The sequence below is a fragment of the Lepidochelys kempii genome, chromosome 12, assembly GCF_965140285.1.
Source record: "Lepidochelys kempii isolate rLepKem1 chromosome 12, rLepKem1.hap1, whole genome shotgun sequence".
Taxonomy (NCBI): Eukaryota; Metazoa; Chordata; order Testudines; family Cheloniidae; genus Lepidochelys; species Lepidochelys kempii.
This window is the reverse complement of record NC_136391.1, coordinates 6,950,199-6,967,814: the sequence shown is the minus strand read 5'-3', so window position 1 is coordinate 6,967,814 and position 17,616 is coordinate 6,950,199. Positions and strand designations below refer to the sequence as shown.

General features: G+C 48.7%; 1 protein-coding gene across 5 annotated transcripts in view; it reads right to left on the bottom strand.

Annotated features, from left to right (window-relative positions):
- CSNK2A2 (casein kinase 2 alpha 2) overlaps positions 1-2,769 on the bottom strand; it is a 41,573-nt gene extending 38,804 nt beyond the window's left edge. For 2 of the 5 annotated variants that reach the window (XR_013634465.1, XR_012154455.2), the window contains exons 1-2: positions 2,517-2,695; positions 1,470-1,581 (exon numbers count right to left, since the gene is read on the bottom strand). Coding sequence is in view for 1 of the 5 variants with exons in the window: in XM_073307363.2 (XP_073163464.1) it covers positions 1,470-1,581; positions 2,517-2,620 (216 nt within the window). In the remaining 4 variants the exon portion in view is untranslated. Of the gene's footprint in view, positions 1-1,469; positions 1,582-2,516 lie in introns of all 5 variants that reach the window. The other 3 variants (XR_012154454.2, XM_073307363.2, XM_073307365.2) reach the window with 2 other exon arrangements.
- Positions 2,770-17,616: the final 14,847 nt, after the last annotated feature.

Genomic DNA, 17,616 nt, shown 5'->3' with positions numbered 1-17,616 from the left:
CAACTGTTTGGTGTGGAGACACTCACTGAAGATTCAGATCACTGCCACCTTAATTCTGAACCCCAGTTAAGAAATCAGAGGCCCTGGATGAGCAGACCACCTGGTCCTGAAGGAGAAAGGAAAGGATCAGAGCCAATGCTTATTGGCCAGCCAAGCAATCAGAGCAGCCTGGGCTACCAAGGGGATTTTGTTGGAGCAAACTCTGTCAGACCTAGTAGCCAATTCGCAGGCTGACAGATACATGCTGCTCTGCCAAAAAGAGCCATGCCTGTATGGCAGTTAGCTACTAGCCACAGCGGCTGAGGGGCCACTCCTTAAGTACAGCCAGCCTTCCCCAACTGTAGCACTGAGGATTGATGCATGTCGGAGTTCTCAGCATTTCTAGTGTTGGAAGCGGGCTTCTGTACATTAGGAGGGAAAGCAAGAAAATGATGGTGGACAAGGACTGCAGCTGCCAACCACTGCAAAGCCAAATGATTTAATTGGGGATTGGTCCTGCTTTTAGCAGGGGGTTGGACTAGATGACCTCCTGAGGTCCCTTCCAACCCTGATATTCTATGATTCTATTCTATGATTCAAAGCATTCTGTTAATTCATCAGTCTCTTATTTCTCTCCCCTTTAATATCCTTCCTTAATCAGCTGAATGGTCTGCTGCTAAATAATGCAGTTATTGGTTCTTTCACAGGCTGAGCATGCTGCTTCCAGTGCTCGCAGATATCAGAAACTGCACTCCCCACATGCCACTATGGAGCACTTGGCTGTCCCAAACCATTAGGATTTTAATAGCTACCTCTGTAGTTGTGTCTTTAACGTGCCACTATCATGGGGATGTTACCAGATCAGAACATACCATGCAGTGAGCGATGGTAAACAAGTTTCCTCCTTTGCCTTGATTTTCAATTATGTTTACTACTAATGTTAAATATCCAAGAATTTGCCACTTTCTAGAGTACCAAGTCCAAGACTTAGTTTGCTTTCCCAGAAATCTATACAGCCTGGCTCTGTCACAGTTAAATGCCAATCATTTAAAGGTTAATGGAAGGATTCCCCCTCAAGGCTTCACATTACTGTTGACAGGACAGTTCACATGCCATTTTAGACAAACATTGCCAGATATTATTTACCAAGTGCAGACAGCACATCAGTCTCATTCAAACATCAGGACGGACAGCATTCCTGTCCCAAAGAGCTCACAGTCTCAATCTGACAAGCACCCCATGACTCCTACTACCCAGGGTGGGAGGGGAGAAAGATTAAAACATCACTACAGGATACAAGTTGAAAATATGTTTCCAGAGATGTAATCCAGCACCCCAACATCAGAGGGGGCAGGGCTGAAACTCAGATTTATGAGACACTGAATGAGACCTAAGACCTCTCCACGCCCCCCGAAAAACCTAGCAAGATGTCCCCTTCACTACACTTTTCCAGCTCAAAAAAGACTAATGATCATCAACTGGACACTCACCTTGAGGATTTTCACAACCACTCTCTCGTTGTTGGTAATGTTTATGGCCTCAAAGACTTCGCTGTATTTTCCCCTGCCGAGTTTCCGAACCAGTTGGTAATCGTCCTGATTACTGTGGACAGCGAAAAGGAAAATAACTGACAGGCTACTGGGCTGGAATTCTCCTTCCTCCCTACCCGATTAGCCCTTTGCATCCAAAGCACTTGGAGACAGCTCTGTGCATTAAGTGATCTGATTTCTGGTGAGGGGGCAGGCTTGAAACAGCTACATTCTGCAAACCCATCCCCTAACTAGTCTCTCTAGGCCCTCTCTAGGTTGAGAAAAGCCTTTAATCAAATAGGTCAGTTTGCAGCACAGGCGCCCACAACCATCTCCTCTCTGTCACACAGCCCCACAGAGAAGAGGGGAGGGGGCACTGTGACAACCCCACTCCCCCATTGAGCCTGCTCTCTCCCCATCCTTTAATATCCTTCTCAGGAAGGAAGAGAGACTCTGGCAGCTCGGAGATCTCCACCCACCCCTGGGCATCTGCTCTCACCGAGTCTACTGCAAGGTGGTTTCTGGGGTGGGCTTCGCGGGCAGGTTCCCAGTGCCATGAGGGGCAGTACCAACCCCCCTAATGCAGATCCTTGGGGCGCACTCGGGACCAGACTCCACCACCCACCTGAAGATCTGGTCATGGGGGGGGGGGCAGGTCCCATCCACCCCCCCGGCCCTGTGTCTGGCAGAGGGGTGAAGGCTCCGCGTATCGGGCTCCCCCTGGCCCCCGCTTCGGAGTGTGGGTGGCAGCAGCGGGGTCTCCCTGAGACAGGACTGGGGGGAGGATCTCCAGCCTGCGCCCCCCCCCACGCCCATTCACCAGCTCCCAGAGCCCCGGCCACCACCTCACCCCAGGCCCCACCGCGGCGTCTCAGCCCAATCCCGCCACTGCACCCTCCCGGTCCCCAGCGGCCCAGCCCCCCTGCTGCGGCCCAGCCCCCCCGCCTCCAGTCCCCTGCGCCTCAGCCCAGCCCCCCCCAGCCCGGCTCGGGGCGGGGGCCGCTTTACCCCCAGCTCGGGACGTGCGCCTCGTAGTCCCAGTACTCGCGGCTCCTCAGGCTGTTCACCTCGGCGTAGACCCGGGCCCTGCTGCCGGCGGCCGGGCCGGGCATGGCGGGGGCGAGCGGCGGGGGCGGCTGCAGGAGGCGGCGGCGGAGGGGGCCGGCGGGGCTGCCGAGGCGGGGCACGGAGCGCAGGAGGGCGGCGGCGGGGGGCAGCAGAGCCAGGCCGGCCCGGGGGGGAAGCGGGACGGGGGGGGGGCCGGTCCCGGCCCGGCGAGGGGGGGGGGGCGGGGCTGGCGGGCCGGGCTCCGGGTCCCGCGCGGTCTCTGCCCGAGGCCCGATCCCCGGCGGCGGCGGCAGCCTGAGCCGGCCCCGAGCGCAGCGCAGCGAACCCGGAAAAGGGGCTGATCCGGCGGCCGCGGCCCAGCCAGCAAGAGAGTCCGCGGCGGAGACCGGCTGGGCGGGCGGGGCACAGCGACCCCTGCGGCCGGGGGGACTCCGCGCAGCCGCTCGCGCTCTATTGCTGCCGTGAGCCCCAGCGACCCCAAGAGCCCTCCGACCCCGCCCCCTTCCAGAGCCTTCCGACCCCGCCCCCTTCCAGAGCCTTCCGACCCCGCCCGCCGCCAGAGCCCTCTGACCCCGCCCCCTTCCAGAGCCTTCCGACCCCGCCCACTTCCAGAGCCCTCTGACCCCGCCCCACGACCCCCACCCACCCCAGAGCCCTCCGACCCCGCCCCCTTCCAGAGCCCTCTGACCCCACCCACCGTCAGAGCCCTCCGACCCCGCCCCACGACCCCCACCCACCCCAGAGCCCTCTGACCCCGCCCACTTCCAGAGCCCTCTGACCCCGCCCCACGACCCCCACCCACCCCAGAGCCCTCTGACCCTGCCCACCGCCAGAGCCCTCTGACCCTGCCCCACGACCCCCACCCACCCCAGAGACCTCTGACCCCGCCCACTGTCAGAGCCCTCCGACCCCGCCCACTTCCAGAGCCCTCTGACCCCGCCCCCCGTCAGAGCCCTCCGACCCCGCCCCACGACCCCCACCCACCCCAGAGCCCTCCGACCCCGCCCACCGCCCCACGACCCCCACCCACTTCCAGAGCCCTCTGACCCCGCCCCACGAGCCTCACCCACCCCTAGAGCCCCATGACCCAACCCCATAACTCCCACCCACCCCTGGAGCCCTCTAACACTGCCCCATGACCCCCACCTATGCCTAAAGCCCTATAACCATGTCCTCTGGAGCCCCTAAATCCCCACGGCCCCTGCTCTTCCCACCTATCCCTAAAGCCCTATAATCCCTTTGACCCCCAACCTCCCTCCTACTCCTAGAGACCTGTAACCCTTCTCCAAACCCAAGTGGTATAATCCCTTTTACCCCAAAACCCTATAAATCTCCCACACCCCGCTATCCATAGAGCCCTATAATCCACAATCTTCACTGTTTTATAATTCCCCAAAGACTTACAACCCCCAGTCTCCACTACGAGCTTTCAAACACTAAAGGCCTATAACCCCTCACCTCTCTTCCTAATCCTCCTAGTCCTATAATCCCCTATTTTATTGCCACAGACCCTGAGCCTTACTGAGCCTCCACTCCATTCCAGCTCCATAACCCTGAAATCCAACATGTCCTAGAACCCCCTACAAGCCAAAGGTCCCAGAGCCCTGCAACTCCCCATCCAACCAGGTCCCACCCCACATCTCAGAGCCTAAGATCTCCTTCCTAGTTGTTCAGTCCCCCCAAAGTCTCCATCACACACCCTCCATCACCTACTTCTCCATCTCCATCCAACCTTACTGCTACTTCTACACCATCACCTCCTGCGCACCCCACCACCATTTCAAGCTAAACACCATGGCACCACTCACACCATCCCCAACATGCAGTGGTGGCTAAAAGACACAGCGGACCTCAAAATAAAGGGAACCATTTTAAACCTAGCCTGGCCTGGTCTCCTTTGAATCCTTTCTATAGCAGTTTAGCAGGGCACCCATCCATTCTATTCTCCTAGATTACTGCAGCTTTACAGGGAACCCAGGTAATAAGGAGGGTTCAGTTTGGTATCTTAAGCCAAAAACTTATGATCCACTGATTCCCCTATGATGCCTCTCAGAGAAGAGGAAGTGAAGCTAGCTAATTAATACTTAGCAAAAAGAAAAGGAGTACTTGTGGCACCTTAGAGACTAACCAATTTATTTGAGCATAAGCTTTCGTGAGCTACAGCTCACTTCATCAGATGCATACTGTGGAAAGTGAGCTGTAGCTCACGAAAGCTTATGCTCAAATAAATTGGTTAGTCTCTATGGTGCCACAAGTACTCCTCTTTTTGTGAATACAGACTAACACGGCTGTTACTCTGAAACCTGTCATAATACTTAGCAGTAAATGTTCTCTCTGGAACATACGCAACACAATATCTAACTACAACCTTAATTCATGTGGCTACTGCCCCCAAGTCCCTCTTTGCAGTAAATCAAATGCAGAGTTAAGATTGACTGGCAGTGCCATATGCCTACAGAACATCTAATGCACCTACACTTAAATCTCTGAAAACTAGGAAATACAGTGCTGAGGTCTGCTATTTCAGATCAATCCCAAGTGGGTGATATCAGTTGCGGGGAGGGGCCAGAATCATAGTTTGAGTCCCATTTGTGTGCAGAAAAATGTAACCGTAAAAGTCACTTGACTTTTTGGGCAAAGGCTGTATTTTAGCAACTCCTTGCCAAATAACCTCAGATATGGCTCACTGACCCTACCTTAGATCCCCATTAGGCACAGCAAATTTCAAGGCAATCTCAGTAAACATGTGGATTTTACAGCACCAGGAAAAATCAGCCATTAAACAGTAAGCCAGTCTCAACCTTAACTAAAGCGGTGCTACCATCCCACTGTGGTAGCTGGGAGTACCCAGGGCAAAATGCACAGGTGCAATGCAGAGTGGTGCAAATTAGACCCCCATACATTCATTAGCTTATGATTCCTTTATACTAGTTAATAGGGCTGGTCTAGTCTATGGAAAAGTGCATAGGTACTGCTACATAGATGTAGCTACTTTAAGTCAAACCCCTAATGTAGACACAATGCACTGGTGAAAACAGTGCTTGTCCTGGTGTGATTTACCCCAGTGATTCACTGAGATAAATTGCACTGGTGCATTCCCTGTCTTTCCCCAGTGCAGTGCCCCAGCACAGGGAGGATTGGCTGTGGTATAGCTACACTGATCCAAAAAACTCCAGTATAGACAGAGCTTTAGACTCCCGAAGGCCTATTTGCACCAGCTCTACCAAGGTGTACGTGTGCCTAAGTGATTTCACTGAGAGCAGGACTGGGCTTAAATTCTGTGGAGTAAACAGAACTGCAGCTACATAAGGGCTAGATTCTAACACCCTTACACACACGAGCAGTCCTACTTGTGGAGCAAAGTACTTCTCAAAAGGAGTAAAGGGGCCGGGGTAAGCACCACGCAGGCTTTCCGATAACCCTGGGTCAGACTTAGAACCTCTTCCTCCCACTGGTGAGCAATTACTCACACAGTCCCAAGGACTTCACCGGGACCCTTTGAAAGAGTAAGTGCTCACCAGAGTCAACAAGAGCTCCGCAATCTGACCTCCTACGCCCACATCTCTAGCTCTGGCTATTCTGCAGGCTCTTCGTGGTAGGGTCTAACTTTTGCCTAAGTATCTTGTGAAAGTAAGAGGCCTCTCCCTTAACTCCTGTAGAGTTTTATCAAAGTCAAGGGTTTCTATGACTTGTTTTCCTTGGTCTCCAGTGCAACACATTCCACTTCTCCCTGGAACATATATGTAAAATGTTGCTTTATGCTTAATCCAACTCCTTAGACCTTCAAATGAGTCAGTGAACTCTGTGTGAAAGAAGCATTTGTTTTATGTAAGACCTTGAGTCATTCACTCCAGAGAGCCTTTACCACGCACTCTTGGTTTAAAAATGGGCAGACCCATTATTCTAGTGCCTAGAGCAAATCGGCTTTGCATTCCCTCTCTTTTTTTATTCTCCTTATCTTGACCCACCATTACTGAGCTATTTCTAGAGCTGCTCAGAAAATGATGTTTTTTGTGAACATTTTTGAAAGCAATTTGGTTTTAAATGGTTTTCCATTTGTGGGGGAAAAAACTAAAAACTTTCCAGTTTTACATTGAAAACCAGGAAGTTTCTCACACAAGTCTTTTTTTTCCTGTGAAAATTTTCATTTAGAAAAAAAGGCAATTAAAAAGAAAAAAGGTTTCAATGGAAAATTTTCATTCAACTCAGGTTATTTCTCATTTGACCTGGGAGCTCTTGTTTACTCATACATACGACATCAGATAATATATCGATTAACGCCATCTCGGTCTGCAGGAAGAGCCACACCAGAACTGGCCAGTGAAACCTCTAGCTGAATACCCTGTCTCTTATATTGGCCAGTACCAGCTGCTCCTGAGGAAGGGGCAAGAACCACATAGTGGACACTATGGAACAATCTGCTCCTAAGGGAAAATTCTCCCTAACTCTCCTCAGTTAATGTCTGGCTTGTGCCCTGCAGCATGACAGTTTATACTTATTTTTAAATTTATCCTAACATAGCTATCCATGTTCTCATTATCCAGACAAATGGCTCCTCTTTTTTTAATCTTCTTAAACTCTTGATTTCTATCATGTCCTGTGGTGGTGAGTTCCGCGGGTTAATTATCTATGGTGAAAAGTATTTCTTTTAATAGAATTTTCATTGTCTAGCCCCACCATTCATTGGTTTGTCTACTTTATCTTGTCCCCTTACCATTCTTCTTCTCTCTAAACTAAGCAAACACACTGACCGTGGATGTTCCCCTTGATTTTTATTTCTTTGACCAATTGTCACTTTGGGTTGCCTTCTCCTCCTTTCCCAACCATAGCCCTTTGCTCTCCAAGGGCTTCACTTCCATAGCTGCTCCACCTGGTGTTTCTGGTTTCTCTGTTTTCCTTTGATCTTCATGTGCCTGCTCTGTTATGGTTGGGGGAAGCTGGTGCAGGAGTGGCTTTATGCTGAGAGCTCCCCTGCCCTAGAATGAGAATTCTCCATTGGTCAGTTAGATCTTTAGAGGGGCATAGGAGGTGGATCAGAAATAAAAATCTGGCCTGTTCTTTGAACATTGCTTTGCAGATGACTAGCTCTAATAATTGGGTGACAAAGCCCTTGCCCTCACTTAGGCAATGCTCCCACCGAAGTCAGTGAGAGGAAAAAGTGCTAAGGGTCCCATCTCTCATCATCAGGAGTTTTGCCTGAGCCAGGTTGTCAGCACTTGGCTCTGTGACTTTCATGTGCCTGTTTGTTTCCCCCATTCTTGGTGACTCATGCCAGTGAGTTGTTAAATCCAGCCTTTCCTCCCACCCCCCCCTTTGGGGGAGGGGGAACACGAACATGCCAGCGATGTCAAGAGCTTTGCTGCTTCTGAAAGGTTAAACTGTTGGTTATTTGGCAGCTTTTCCAGCCTCCAGCAGCTGGGTGCGGGAGAGAGGCTGACTGGGCTGAAGTTTTATCCATTGATGAGGCTAATTGGCAGACACTTAAAACCAGCCCTTCTAAATACAGCCACTGTTTGCCGGCAGCTTTCCCCCAAGACATCATGATTCTCATCTCAGATCGCATGAGGATGCCCTTTCCTAGAATTCTTCTGATGGAAGGAAGCGGTGTCAGGGCTGCGAGCTGGCTTGGAGTGACAGGCCTCTGTCATCTGGATTTAGGGCCTTGAGGCAGTAAAAATCAAAGGAAAGGGGCAGACCTGCCCCAGAAGCCGTGGGTAGAGGAGCGGGGAGTAGAGGTGGTACTGCTTGTTCCCTCCTCCCCAGGAAGGTCCCTTAGGGTATGTCTACATTGCAGCTGGGAACCAGCCTTCCAGCCCCAGGAGAGGGACTCCCACTAGCAGACCTGGAGCTAGTGCACTAAAGATAGCAGAAAGAAAAGGAGGACTTGTGGCACCTTAGAGACTAACCAATTTATTTGAGCATGAGCTTTCGTGAGCTACAGCTCACTTCGTGTACAGCTCACGAAAGCTTATGCTCAAATAAATTGGTTAGTCTCTAAGGTGCCACAAGTCCTCCTTTTCTTTTTGCAAATACAGACTAACACGGCTGTTACTCTGAAACCTGTCATTGTGAAAGATAGCAGAGTGGATGTTGCAGCTCGGGCTCTCAAGCCCTGGGGCTTGGGTGGAGCTGCAGCCTGACGTGCAATGTCCACATAGCCATTTTGAGCACTCTACCTTGAGCCCGGCTAGGCTAGCGGGGGTCTGGCTCGCTGGGCTGGGACGCTGGCTCCCTGCTGCAGTGGAAACATACCCTAGGCCAACAGGGCTCTGAGGAGGGATATGTTGGAGGGGGAAGGTGTGGAGCATTGCAGACAGTTTATGTGGCCAGCTCCCTTTAGATTAAGCCAGGTGAGTGAAAGCAGCAGGGGCGGTGGCCACTAGGAGCAGCATTAGCTCCGGCTCTGTGCTGTCCTTTCCCAGTGAAGGGCGAATACACTGCATGTGTGGCCAACAGCAGCATTGCTTCTCCGGGAGCTGTGTGGGACGGGGCTCCTGACTGCAGAACAGAGGGGCAGGCAGCCCATCAGTGGGACTGGAGCACTCCCATCTTTCTTTCCCCTTGAAGGGGCATGTCCATCAGGAACTCCTTCTAGTAGGGTTGCCAATTTGCTTGGATGTATTCCTGGAGGTTTCATCACATGACATAATCTTTAATTAAAGATTGATCTTTAGTTCCTGGAGACTCCAGGGCAACCCTGGAGGGTTGGCAACCCTATTAGAGAACCTCCTGCAGTGTCCTGGGAGTCTATGTCCAAACCCACCTTTGGGCTTCATCACAAGAGGGGATAATATGGACTGGACAAAGGGAAATGGAAAGAAACAGAACAGAACATAAAGGAGATATAGGGAGGAGGAGTTGGCAAATGGGGAAAGAAGACATATGGGGAGAGAGTCAGCTTGTTTGGGCATTTCCGTGCTTCCCTGGTGCATCTGTTTTTCAGCATTTGCAAACGCTAATTGGTACAAACTCCACCACACTGATCCTTTCCAGGGGAACTTCTGTCCTCTTTGCCTTTGGCTGGGCCTGGAGATTATGTGTAGGAGCTTCACGAGCACCCAAGGATGGCGCCCTTCATTCTCTACTCAGAAACTGTGGCTCTATTTTCATCTGCTGAAGAAAACAGAACTCACTCGTGCTTTGCTTCAACCAATCACAAAAGACCAGCCAAACCAGTGAAACAATAGTAAAGCCAGTGCGGGTGCCATTTGGGACCCGTTACCCAATGGCTGGGAGAGAGAGTGAACCTCCGGCTGTGCGCTGTGGGGTGTAAGGCTGTTATCATTTAGAGGGTCAAACTCACTGCTGGCACAACTCCATTGATGCCAGTGGAATTCAGCCTGTTTGTGGCAGGAACTGCCAATGGTGTGGGATCTGATGAGAAAGGAAAGAGTCAGCCAGAGAACAGATGAAAGAGTAAGTGTCCATCTCTAGCTTCAGAGAGGAGCTGGGGAAAGAAATCAGTCACAGCACAGCGATGGCCTTTTTTTACCCACCAGCCCCTGGTTCCCAACTAACACACTGTTCTTTTACTGGTAGGGATTTTGGAGCAATGTTACGGCACTGTTAGTTACCTGCTATTACAGTGCTTTTGTTCCTGAATAGCCCTGATGCAAACTTAGACTCACCTGCTTACTACTACTGCTGCTCTGCTACTGAACACCTGGGACACATTCAGTCCTGCATAAAAGGGACAGGACTCCATTGGCCTCGAAAGAGCTGTGCCTGCTTATACCAGCATTGCATCCCATGCTGATGCAGAGGAATCAGTTCTATTTCTCTTCTGTTTGGTGTTTTACACCATGCCCACCAATGGTGTCACACTGGTCAGATTTAAAGCTTTGTGCACCTCAGGAAGGAAAGGTGCAATAGTGGCTTTAAGTCAAATTTACTGCCCGCCAATCCTGGGGCTGTCCAAGCACCAATTCAGACGCTGATGTAAATTAGAGCAGCCACAGGGCTGCTCTATTTTATGCTGGCAACCCATAGCACCCACAGGGCCTTTCCAGCAATCACATCATAGGGGCTCTCTGGCCCCACCCGCTTTCCCTGGAGACATCCCATATATTGGGAGTCACAAGGACGTGGTGTAGGAGCCTTTACAGTGGCTTTATGCTACCCAAGGATTTAGAGCTGCTTTGCACAGCTGGAGGGCTATAAAGCAGCCATAGTGAGGCAGAGGATCTGGCCCATACAGTACATCAAGTCTTGGAGTGCATTTCTTTACAGAGAAAATAGCATGGAAAAGCACACAGTGGGCCTCATTCTCTTCTCACACTGGTGTAAGTCCAGAAGAACTCTAGTGAAGTCAGATGAGTTGGATAGTGTGAACCTGATGTGAGATCAGAATCAGGCCCATGGAGTCTTCTGGGATGAGAGCTGAGGCAACATTGGAAATATTTCAAAAAAATAAGAGAGACAAACAGATGGAATCTACCATGCACCGGATGGCAAAATCCTGTAAAGCTTCTACTACATGAAATTGACTAGAAAACCAAATGAGACTTTATAATAAGACGTCGGCCCAATGTGCGACACAGCACTAAAGGAAAATGTCAGAGCTATCTACCACTTAAAGAGGCCTTCACAAAGGAAATGAAAAGTTGTCCAAGCCCTTGGAAATTCAGGATGAGATGATCAGGTGCTGTGTATGGTGGAATAAGAATCTGAGGAATACAAAAATGCATTATCTTTGCTTTTGATTAGAGAAAGGCAATCAGTGATTCCGACCAGGGTCAGTTAGATTTCATGATAGTATATGAAAAGGGTTGATTCATACTACCATATGGTGTAAAATAGCTCTGTGATACTGGCATGTCTGAAGTCCTGCTCTTATCATAGTATAGCAATAAGGCTAAAGCAACAATGCATATAGTTGAACAGTGCATCTGACACAGGAAATTCTAGCTGGAGGTGAACCCAAATCCAAATCAAGAGCCAAACACCCTCAGTCCTTGAGAAGGTTTGATCCAGGTCCGGACCCAAGTTCCCCAAATTCAGTTACATTCCTGCTTCTGACCAACAACAGAGCATGTTGATAATATCCCAAACAGTCATATTAGCAGACTAACACAGGTGTATGTTGCAGCACCATCAAGTTAACATTAGAGATAACTCACATCACCCCATGAATGTAAACCAATTATGCAGGTAACTAACTGTGTGTAGCTGCTATAGCTGCCCATGCAGATCGGGCAATTGTACATACAAATGACTAATTTGGGTAACTTGCATGCACAACCACCTGACCTGTATGTGCAAACAGAGTAACTAAGTAAACCTGTTAGGCATGAAATTACAAACCTTATTTAAAAATGTGGCTAAAACTGTCCCAGTTTTTGGCTACTCAGCTATTTGGAAGTATGTACTCCTTGTACCTATTAGTTCAATACCAAGGGATTTTGACAGACTCACAGAAATACAGGGCCAGCTCCTCAGCTGGTGTAAATCAGCATAGCTCCGTTGCATATGCGAACATAAATTCCTGGGGCTGGATAAGACTCCTTGTCAAATCTTCCTTCAATACTAATCTGACTTTCTCCTTTGAACATGCTCTGTTACTTTTTATTGAGAATCAAACTGGACCTTTTGCTTAGCTTGATGTTTGATCATCACCCCCCACACCCCCAGTTTGTTCCCCCTAAAAGGTGAATACTTTAAACTCTAAGAATTGACTTATATTCTAGTTCTTGATAATTTGGAGGCCCATACTGCACATGGTAACCTCAAGAAGGATCCTGAAGTAATTTTTAGTTAGCTAATGGTACAGGTCAATTAGTTATTAAGGTTGCCTGGCACTCAGGGCTGGCTCCAGCTTTTTTGCCGCCCAAAGCGGTGAAGGAAAAAAACAAACAAACTAAGCCTGGTTGAGCTGCCGCCGAACTGCCGCCGAAGAGGAAGAGAGAGACTGCAGGGCCCGCCGCCGAATTGCCACCGAAGACCCGGACGTGCCGCCCCGTGCTGCCCTTTCTATTGGCCGCCCCAGGCATCTGCTTCCTTCGCTGATGCCTGGAGCCGGCCCTGCTGGCACTTCCCATTATAAGACCCTGTTTTGAGCTGCTTATAACTTTGCCAAACTTTAACCTTTGGGGCTAAAATTTTACATAGTGGGTGTCTGTCTCAGGCTGATTGTTTTTTGCCATTTAAAAAGTTTGGATGAACTTTTATTTTAAATGTGCTAGCATCCCCTTCAGAACATTAAGGTTGCAAAGCACCCAAAGATTAGAAAATGCCAGAATTATGGTTGCCCGGGCAACCCTGTTTCAGCCCCTGTGCATACGCACTAGGAGACAGTCTTTAATTACGTGATCACATACTATTTTCCCCCAGGACCCTTGCCTGATTCAATGCATGAATGGGGATGAATCAGGGTTGTGTAGCGAAGGAGGCTGTTGTCTGTAGGACCCCTGCCTCATTTGGTACAAAAGTTGGAAGGTGTGTAGTAAATGAGACAGAGGATTGCAGGAAGAGAAAGGATAGTATCAGGTTAAGGCAGCTGAACACTGCCCTGGAGAAATGGATTCTATCCCTGCCTCTGCCACAGAGTTCCTGAATGGTGCTGAGCAAGTCACTTAAACCAGACTTTTCACTAGTGGTCGCTAATTGGGTTTTACATTTTCTGGATACCCAGCTTGAGACTCTGAGGTCTGATTTGCTAAGTGACTGAAAATCAATAGGAGCTGCACTTTGAACGTGTAAGTGCTAATATAATGCTAAGTAATCTGAAAAATCAAGTCCTAGGTGGCTCAAACTGGGCTCCCAAAATCAATGGGATTTTGACCTTACTTTTGAGGTATTTTGAGGTACTTTTGAGGTATCAATGGGATTTTGACTTTACCCTACTTTTGACCTTAATCTCTGCGTGTGTCAGTTCATCATCTGTGGAATGGGATTAACACCATCCTCTCACCTCATAGGAGTTCTGTGAAGAGAAATTCATTAATATTTCTGGAATACTCAGATACTACAGCAATGCACATGATAGAAGAGACCATGAGGAAATGAATAATTCTGTCCGCATAGTTTGAATAGTGTGCAGTAAATAAGGCATAGGACCACACACTGAACAATGAGGATAAAACAAAATATAGAATTGCTGCTCATTAATTGAGCACTGTCCATCCTGTGAAGTGAAACAGGTAGGGTTCCTGCTGAAAAATAGCATGTGATCATTAATTAAAGACAAGAGGGACAAATTAAGGTTCCATAGGCATCTTAATTGTGGCATTTCCTAATTTCTGAGTGTTTGATTTTTGCAACCTTAATGTACTTTTAATGTAATTGTTTTGTATGTTTATAGACACACAAACACACACTCCCAGAACCATTTTATAAAAAGCATATCTTATAATGCTTTGTTACGTTCATAGCCAGTCTCTATAAGTGATATAAGACCACAAGTAGGTGGCCATCTTGCTGGAATGGTAATGAGGCCACAGAGCTTGTTTCTTTGCTGAAGGCTCAGATCTGATTATTCCTAAGAACTGTTTTGTACATGGGGTTTGACATATTCTGGCCATTATGTGAATATGCAATATCCTTGCTCGGTTCTTCTGCAAACATGATATGATCATAATAGTGACATAATAAATCAAGTTTTAGCAACAGACCAGAAATAGGGAGAATGTTGCCACTGTACTGATCCCACAGTAGTTATATGAATAGGTTAACACCATGTATCCCAACTCCAGTAGGGTTGGATGAATTTGTCCCTGTGCTACATGCAGAGGACAGCGATGTCTATTTACACCGAGTTTGCAAACACATTGTTGGTGCTGCCACTGTCCTCCTTCTCAACAGAACTGCAGCAAAAGGCCTTGCACCTGCTTACCCCAAGTCTGAATTTGATTCAGTGATATCACAGTGGTGAGACACAGGCCCAGATCTTCAAAGGTAGTTAGTCACCTAAATCATTGGGAGCTAGGCACCTCAATATCTTTGAGGATCTGGGCCTTAGAGCCTACTCCTGCACACAGTTATTCTTATGCATAAACCCATTACTCCTGGCAGTAGGCATACACTCAAGAGGAACTGGTTGCAGAATTGGGCTTTGACAATTTACCTTAATTTTACTACTGGATGCAATGGTATCATAATAAACATCAGCTCCATAGTCTGAAACAAAGAGATCCAAGGTCCACACATATCAATACACGTGCAGTTGAGTGCATACATACTGCAACTGCACTCACAAAGTGGAATTCAGGTATCAAGTGGGTCTTTGTGCCCTTCTCGTGGGTGGGCCACATAAAGAGGTCTATGAGGTTGCTATTGCCTCCAAGTTAATGAACCTGACCCCTCAGCTCAGGCAGTAAATCAGATCTGCAGCTATCCCACCTGGGCTGTTACAAAGGCACTGATCAAATCAGAGGTTTTAGACAATGCTGATAACAAGTTAAAGGAAAACATTTAACATGGGAGTTTCTGGAAGTATCAAATGCATGAGCAGATGTGACCCTAAAATAAATAGAACCTAGAGATCGCCATTAAACTCCACTTACAGGATTATGAAACACATGCCAGTGTTAATTCTAAGAAGCCACACCTGGGTATTTGCAAGTGAGTCTCTGTTCACTGAAAATCTGGCCTTCAAAGTTGCCTCTACCCCTGTTGTACACTGCGCGGTGAACTTGGCTGCTGCTTTCCATTGCGAGGGTGGGATCATCTCCCCAACTTATGTGCAATAGGGACCTTTCACATCCAAATCTCCCCATTCCAATGTGGAGGAGACAGAAGGTGTGTTCCAGCACCATTCCCCCCCCCCCCCGCCCCCCAAAAAACCCTTACACAAAATACTTTGTTGGAGAAGGGGCTGGAGATTAGTTGGGACAGGGCTGGGGTATTGCCATCTTCCCAGCTCCAGGCACACACAGGTTTTCAAAAAATGGCAACACTATCTGGAACAGCAGGGGAGGCTCAGAGTTTCAGAGCCTCGGCACTGATGGATCTGCAAGGATTGGGGGAGGGTGACAGGTCCCACGTTTCAGCACACATTCCCTTGCTGTGTCTGAAACCCAAAGACTAAGAATCTGAGTGAAACTGACTTCACCCATTTTCCTTATTCAAGCACTTTCAAAAACGAACAAAGCGTTAATAGTGACAAATACATAGGACTTTTCAAATCTTCACTTTTAATGATTTAAGGTTTAATTGGAACAAAGATACCCCTAGATCCAGCCCAGTACCCTATCCCCTGGATGACACTGCCTTTAAAATGATCATTGCTGCCTGAGATTTTGGTGACCTTGAGAAAATCCTACGGGACCGATATTTCCCACTCCCCAAAACCTCCTGTGATTTGATCTGTATTACAATATTGGAGGATTTTGTCACAGTTCCAGACAACTACACCTGTTTTTCTGCTCAGTGGTTCAGCTGTTGGCTTTCAGCACCTCAGCTGTTACCTCTCTTGAGTGGAGATCTCATCTCTCTCCCTTCTGACGGGGTATTCCCAGCCTGGACAGTTCCCCGCCTTCCCCGCACAGATAGACTGCCCTGGCACACCTTCAAGTTTTCACTTCAGAGACAGATAAGACATAAGTTAATACAGATCTGTGTAAGCAAGCTAGCTTTGTTCTTAAGGTACAAAGCATTACAAAGAAAACCAATTACACACAATAAAGGAACTGTCAGGTTTCCTTCCCCACGCTGAACTCTAGGGTACAGATGTGGGGACCTGCATGAAAGACTTCCTAAGCTTATTTCTATCAGTTTAGGTTAAAACTTCTCCAAGGCACAAAGTCTTTACCCTTAGATTAGGTAAACGCTGCCACCACCAAGTGATTTAACAAAATATTGAGGGAAAGGACCACTTGGAGTTCCTAAATCCCCAAAATATCCACCCAAGCTCTTAGACCCCCTTTCCTGGGGGGGCTTGAGAAGATGAGCACAGACCAGCCTTGGATTTTTAAGACCCAAAAAACCCAATCAGATTCTTAAAAAACAGAACTTTATTAGAAGAACAAAAAAAAAAAAAAAGAGAGAATAACTCTGTAAGAGCAGAATGGAAGATAATCTTACAGGCAGTCAGATTCAAAACATAGAGAATCCCTCTAGGCAAAACCTTAAGTTACAAAAAGACACAAAAACAGGGATACACATTTCCTCCAGCACAGCGAATTTCACAAGCCAAAATAAAGAAAACCTAATGCATTTTCTAGCTAGATTACTTACTAACTTTACAGGAGTTGGAGGGCTTGCATCCTTGATCTGTTCCCAGCAAAGATATCACACAGTCAAAAGCCTTTTCCTCCCCTCCAGATTTGAAACTATCTTGTCCCCTCATTGGTCATTTTGGGTCAGGTGCCAGCCAGGTTACCTGAGCTTCTTAACCCTTTACAGGTAAAAGGACTTTGCCTCTGGCCAGGAGGGGTTTTATAGCACTGTATACAGAAAGGTGGTTACCCTTCCCTTTATAGTTATGACAGGAACCCACATGCATGCTTCTAAGCATGCCAGAGTTCATCCTCACATGGACTTTAGCAAATGCAGTCTTTTCATACCTCACCCTGGTGGGTCAGCTCCAAACAAGCACTCTGGTAACATGCTCAGTTCCCTTTTGATACAGATCTGGGGTCTTTGAACCAGAGTTTTCAGAAGGGGGTTAGTATACAAAGGGTCTCTCGCCAGGGCGTGTAAAGGTGGGTTTCGGGGGGAAAGATTTTGCATTCCCCTGTACATCTTGTGTTTCAGAAAGACCTTTCAGCTTCCTCATACCCTCCAGAGACGGCATTCATCAGCCTGCTGGGGAGGGCCGGAGGCAGCAGGGCTCGGGGAGAGCCGGGAAGGGGGGTAGCAAGGCTGGGGGCAGAAAGAGCAGGTCTCAGGGGATACCAGGACTCAGGGGGGCACAGGGAAAAGTAGGGCTGGGGGGGGCACGGGGGCAGTAGCCGACCGCAGGGAAGCAAAGGGGGCAGGAGGGGGAGCCGGGGAGGGGGGCAGCAAGGCTGGGGGCGGGTGGGAGCAGGTCTCGGGGGATATCAGGACTCAGGGGGGCACAGGGAGAAGCAGGGCTGGGAGGGCACGGAGGCAGCAGCGGGGG